The sequence below is a fragment of the Rhinoraja longicauda genome, chromosome 1, assembly GCF_053455715.1.
Source record: "Rhinoraja longicauda isolate Sanriku21f chromosome 1, sRhiLon1.1, whole genome shotgun sequence".
In the NCBI taxonomy this organism is placed as follows: domain Eukaryota; kingdom Metazoa; phylum Chordata; class Chondrichthyes; order Rajiformes; family Arhynchobatidae; genus Rhinoraja; species Rhinoraja longicauda.
The window spans coordinates 7,988,506-7,994,505 of NC_135953.1; the positions used below are offsets into that span (position 1 = coordinate 7,988,506).

At 52.9% G+C, this 6,000-nt stretch overlaps 1 protein-coding gene across 1 annotated transcript in view; it reads right to left on the reverse strand.

The window, feature by feature from the left end:
- Positions 1-2,985, reverse strand: part of LOC144597213 (sperm flagellar protein 1-like) — a 44,180-nt gene extending 41,195 nt beyond the window's left edge. Inside the window, exon 1 of the mRNA XM_078406275.1 lies at positions 2,783-2,985. Coding sequence (XP_078262401.1) covers positions 2,783-2,879 — 97 coding nt within the window. The 5' untranslated portion in view covers positions 2,880-2,985. The remainder of the gene's footprint in view (positions 1-2,782) is intronic.
- Between the last annotated feature and the right edge of the window lie 3,015 nt (positions 2,986-6,000).

Below are 6,000 nucleotides of genomic sequence, written 5' to 3' on the forward strand. Positions count from 1 at the left end.
TTGCTGGAGATGCAATACCTGTCCCTAGACTTCCTCTCTCAACTCCGTCTAGGTGAGGCAGAGGTTCACTTGCACCTTCTTCAACCTCATCTACTGTTTTAGGTGTGGACTTCTACATATCGGCGAGACCCGGCCAATTAACCTACAAACCTGCATGTCTTTGGAGATACAGGGGTCAGTCTGAAGAAGGGTCTCGACCCGAACGTCACCCATTCCTTATCTCCTGAGATGCTGCCTGACCTGCTGAGTTACTCCAGCATTTTGTGAATAAATACCGTTGATTTGTACCAGCATCTGCAGTTATTTTCCTATACAGGGGTCAGTGTGTGTATATACAGGGGTCAGTGTGTGTATATACAGGGGTCAGAGTGTGTGTATACATGGGTCAGTGTGTGTATACTGGGGTCAGGAGCCTGGGTCAGGGGCCAGAGTGCGTGTGTACTGGGGTCAGGAGCCTGGGTCAGAGTGTATGTATACAGGGGTCAGAGTGCGTGTCTACTGGGGTCAGGAGCCTGAGTCAGGGGTCAGAGTGTATGTCAAGTCAAGTCAAGTCAATTTTATTTGTATAGCACATTTAAAAACAACCCACGTTGACCAAAGTGCTGCACATCTGATTAGGAAAAAAAGAAAGAAACATATGTGTACTGGGGTCAGGAGCCTGGGTCAGTCAGTGTATGTATACAGGGGTCAGAGTGCATATGTACTGGGGTCAGGAGCCTGGGTCAGAGTGTATGTATACAGGGGTCAGAGGGCATGTATACTGGGGTCAGGAGCCTGGGTCAGGGGCCAGAGTGCGTGTGTACTGGGGTCAGGAGCCTGGGTCAGGGGCCAGAGTGCGTGTGTACTGGGGTCAGGATCCTGGGTCAGAATGCATGTGTACTGGGGTCAGGAGCATGGGTCAGATTGTATGTATACAGGAGTCAGAGTGCGTGTATGTATCCTGGGGTCAGGAGCTGGGCTCAGGGGTGAGCCTGGGTCAGGGGCCAGGGGTTCAGAGTGCGTGTGTACAGGGGTCATGAGCCTTGCTCAGGGTCGGGTCAGAGTGTGTGTGTATATATACATGTATATATACATGTCATGGTTCAGAGTGCGTGTGTACTGGGGTCAGGAGCCTGGGTCAGGGTCGGTCAGAGTGTGTGTGTATACATGGGTTCAGAGTGCGTGTGTACTGGGGTCATGAGCCTGGCTCAGGGTCGGGTCAGAGTGCGTGTGTATAAATGTCATGGGGTCGGAGTGCGTGTGTACTAGGGTCAAGAGCCAGGGTCAGGGCCAGAGTGCGTGTGTACTGGGGTCATGAGCCTGGGTCAGGGTCGGGTCAGAGTGTGTGTGTATATACATGTCATGGTTCAGAGTGCGTGTGTACAGGGGTCATGAGCCTGGGTCAGGGGCCAGGGGTTCAGAGTGCGTGTGTACTGGAGTCATGAGCCTGGGTCAGGGTCGGGTCAGAGTGTGTGTGTATACATGGGTTCAGAGTGCGTGTGTACTGGGGTCATGAGCCTGGGTCAGGGTCGGGTAAGAGTGTGTGTGTATAAATGTCATGGGGTCAGAGTACGTGTGTACAGGGGTCAGGGTCGGGTCAGAGTGTGTGTGTGTATACATGTCATGGTTCAGAGTGCGTGTGTATTGGGGTCATGAGCCTGGGTCAGGGGCCAGGGGTTCAGAGTGCGTGTGTACTAGGGCCAGGAGCCTGGGTCAGGTCAGAGTGTGTGTGTGTGTATACATGTCATGGTTCAGAGTGCGTGTGTACAGGGGTCAGGAGCCTGGGTCAGGGTCGGGTCAGAGTGTGTGTGTGTATACATGTCATGGTTCAGAGTGCATGTGTACAGGGGTCAGGAGCCCGGGTCAGGGTCGGGTCAGAGTGTGTGTGTGTATACATGTCATGGTTCAGAGTGCATGTGTACTGGGGTCATGAGCCTTGCTCAGGGTCGGGTCAGAGTGTGTGTGTATATACATGTCATGGTTCAGAGTGCATGTGTACTGGGGTCAGGAGCCTGGGTCAGGGTCGGGTCAGAATGTGTGTGTATACATGGGTTCAGAGTGCGTGTGTACTGGGGTCATGAGCCTGGCTCAGGGTCGGGTCAGAGTGCGTGTGTATAAATGTCATGGGGTCAGAGTGCGTGTGTACTAGGGTCAAGAGCCAGGGTCAGGGGCTAGAGTGCGTGTGTACTGGGTCATGAGCCTGGGTCAGGGTCGGGTCAGAGTGTGTGTGTATAAATGTCATGGGGTCAGAGTGAGTGTGTACTGGGGTCATGAGCCTGGATCAGGGGCCAGAGTGCGTGTGTACTGGGGTCAGGGTCGGGTCAGAGTGTATGTGTATATATGTCATGGGGTCAGAGTGCGTGTGCACAGGGGTCATGAGCCTGGGTCAGGGGCCAGGGGTTCAGAGTGGGTGTGTACAGGGGTCAGGGGCCTGGGTCAGGGTGGGGTCAGAGTGTGTGTGTGTACAGGGGTCAGGAGCCTGGGTCAGGGTGGGGTCAGAGTGTGTGTGTGTACAGGGGTCAGGAGCCTGGGTCAGGTTCGGGTCAGAGTGTGTGTGTATATACATGTCATGGGGTCAGAGTGCGTGTGTACTGGGGTCAGGAGCCTGGGTCAGGGTGGGGTCAGAGTGTGTGTGTATAAATGTCATGGGGTCAGAGTACGTGTGTACTAGGGTCAAGAGCCAGGGTCAGGGGCTAGGGTGCGTGTGTACTGGGGTCAGGAGCCTGGGTCAGGGTGGGGTCAGAGTGTGTGTATACATGTCATGGTTCAGAGTGCGTGTACTGGCGGGGGAAAGCGGCTTCACCTCCATCACTGAAGTCCCGGGCGAGGTTGCGCTTGGCCCTGGACAGATGCAGCGTGTCCACCCACGAGTACAGGTCGTGCAGACTCTCCTCGTCCATGATGTCCTCTCCCCTGCTGCCGTCGCCGTCGCCGCCGCCGCGGGGAGGCCGAGGACGCCACAAACTCCCTCAGCCGCCCACACAAGCCACCTGGTCGCCATGGCGACCGGCCCCGTCCGACCGCGGCCCGCCTGTGCGTGCGCTAGGACCGCCGGGACTTGTAGTTTTCCTAGCCGCCGTGTTTCCGCCCGGGTGGCTGGGGAGGCGGGGGTTTAAGACTACAACTCCCAGGGGGCAGTGCGCCGGGGCCGCTGATGGTTGGAGCCTTCCGGCCGCCGCGCTTCCGCCCGTGTGGCCGGGGAGGCCGGTTACTGGGACTACAGCTCCCAGGGGGCGCTGCGCTGGCGGCGCTGGGACCGTCGGGAGTTGTAGTCTAAAACCGCCACACTTCAGCACAGGTGGCTGGGGGGAGGCGGGTAAAATGAACTACAGGTCCCAGGAGGCGCTGCGCTGGCAGCACTGTGGGGGAGCTGAATGGGGCCATTCAGCCTATCTACCCTGACTGGGTTAGAAGGGTGAGGGAGAGAGAGAGGAAAGGAGAGGGAGAGAGGGGAGAGAAAGAGAGACAGCGAGAGGAAAAGAAGGAGAGAGATGTAGAGAAAGAAGAGGGGGAAAGAGAGGGGGATGCAGAGAGGGAGAGAGAGGAAAGGAGGGAGAGAGGGGAGAGAAAGAGAGACAGCGAGAGGAAAAGAAGGAGAGAGATGTAGAGAAAGAGGAGGGGGAAAGAGAGGGGGAGGCAGAGAGGGATAGAGCGGCAAGGAGGGAGAGAGAGGGGAGAGAAAGAGAGAGGTGGAAGGGGGAGGGGGAGGGGGAGATTGATAGATTCTTGATCAGTACGGGTGTCAGAGGTAGACACAAAATGCTGGAGTAACTCCGTGGGACAGGCAGCATCTTTGGAGGGAAGGAATGGGTGACGTTTCGGGTCCAGAACCTTCTTCAGACGGATGTCGTGGGCGGGACAGAGATAGAATGTAGCCGGAGACAGTACGACAGGTGGGAGAACTAAACAAAACTATTTTCCTGCACCAACGTCATAAGGAATAGGAGTAGAATTAGGCCATTCGGCCCAGCAGGTCTACTCCGCCATTCAATCATGGCTGATCTATTTCTCCCTCCTAACCCCATTCTCCTGCCTTCTCCCCATAACCCATGACACCCGTGCTAATCAAGAATCTATCTATCTCTGCCTTAAAAATATCCATTGACTTGGCCTCCACAGCCTTTTGTGGCCAAGAATTCCACAGATTCACCACCCTCTGATTAAAGAAATTTCTCCTCATCTCCTTCCTAAAAGAACGTCTTTTAATTATGAGGCTATGACCTCCAGTCCTAGAACTAATCGCAAAACCTTGATTCCTTTAACGTAGGAAAATCTTTCAGTGTTTGCCTGGTGTATATGCAGTGATTTGAGCATCTGGGATAGAGAATTCCAAAGCTTCACCACTCCCGGAGGAAGTAATATCTTCTCATCTTCACTGAGCTCTAATATTAAGTGTGTCCTAGATTCTCCTGGTGGAGGAATTATCATCCCTTGAGTTTGAAGAAATATCCCAGTCCGAAACATCGTCTGTGCTGCTCAAGATATACCTCGCGCCGCCTCGGCAAGGCCAGCAGCATAATCAAGGATGAGTCACACTCTGCCCATTTCCTCTTCCCCCCCTCTCCCATGGGGCCAAAGGTATAGAAGTATGAAAACGCACACCTCCAGATTCAGGGACATCCCAGCTGTTTAGTTTAGTTAAGTGATACAGCGTGGAAACAGGCCCTTCGGCCCACCAGGTCCGCGCCGACCAGCGATCCCTGCATATTAACACTATCCTACACACACTAGGGACAATTTTTAAAAAACATTTACCAAGCCAATTAACCTACATACCTGTAAGTCTTTGGAGTGCGGGAGGAAACCGAAGATCTCGGAGAAAACCCACGCAGGTCACGGGGAGAACGTACAAACTCTGTACAGACAGCACCCGTAGTCGGGATCGAACCTGGGTCTCCGGCGCTGCAAGGCAACAACTCTACCGCTGCGCCACCGTGCCACCCTTATCAGGCAACTGAATCATCCTACCACAACCAGAGAGCAGCGCTGAACTACTATCTACCTCTTATTGAAACATATAAGATAATTAGGGGATTGGACACATTAGAGGCAGATAACATGTTCCCAATGTTGGGGGAGTCCAGAACAAGGGGCCACAGTTTGAGAATAAGGGGTAGGCCATTTAGAACGGAGATGAGGAAGAACTTTTTCAGTCAGAGGGTGGTGAAGGTGTGGAATTCTCTGCCTCAGAAGGCAGTGGAGGCCAGTTCGTTGGATGCTTTCAAGAGAGAGCTGGATAGAGCTCTTAAGGATAGCGGAGTGAGGGGGTATGGGGAGAAGGCAGGAACGGGGTACTGATTGAGAGTGATCAGCCATGATCGCATTGAATGGCGGTGCTGGCTCGAAGGGCTGAATGGCCTACTCCTGCACCTATTGTCTATTGTCTATTGTCTATTGTCTATTGTCATTGGTGACCGTCGGACTATTTTTGATCGAACGTTATTGGCTTTACCTTGCACTAAATGGTATTCCCCCTTATCATGCATCTATACACTGTAAATGGCTTAATTGTAATCATGTATTGTCTTTCCGCTGACTGGTTAGTAGCACGCAGCAAAAGCTTTTCACTGTACCTCGGTAAATGTGGCAATAAACTAAACTGAACTGAAACCATTTCCCTCCCCAGATGCTGCCTGACCCGCTGAGTTCCTCCAGCACTTTGTTTTTAGCTCAGGATTCTAGCGTCTGCAGTTCCTTGTTTGTGTATCCCTTATAAGTGATAGGAGGAGAATTAGGCCATTCGGTCCATCAAGTCTGCTCCGCCATTCAATCACAGCTGATCTATCTCCCCCTCCTAACCCCATTCTCCTGCCTTCTCCCCATCACCCCTGACACCCCTGAACCTATCTCATTAACCCTGACAGGATTCTTCTGAATTTCAATGAGATAATCCCCACTTTAATCTTCTAAACACCAACGAGCGTAGGCTCAAAGGGATTTAAATTCATGGAAACTTATTAAATTATTTCAATATGATTGCCATTGCTTCTCTACTAGTACAAATTTAATCTAATTTCCCTG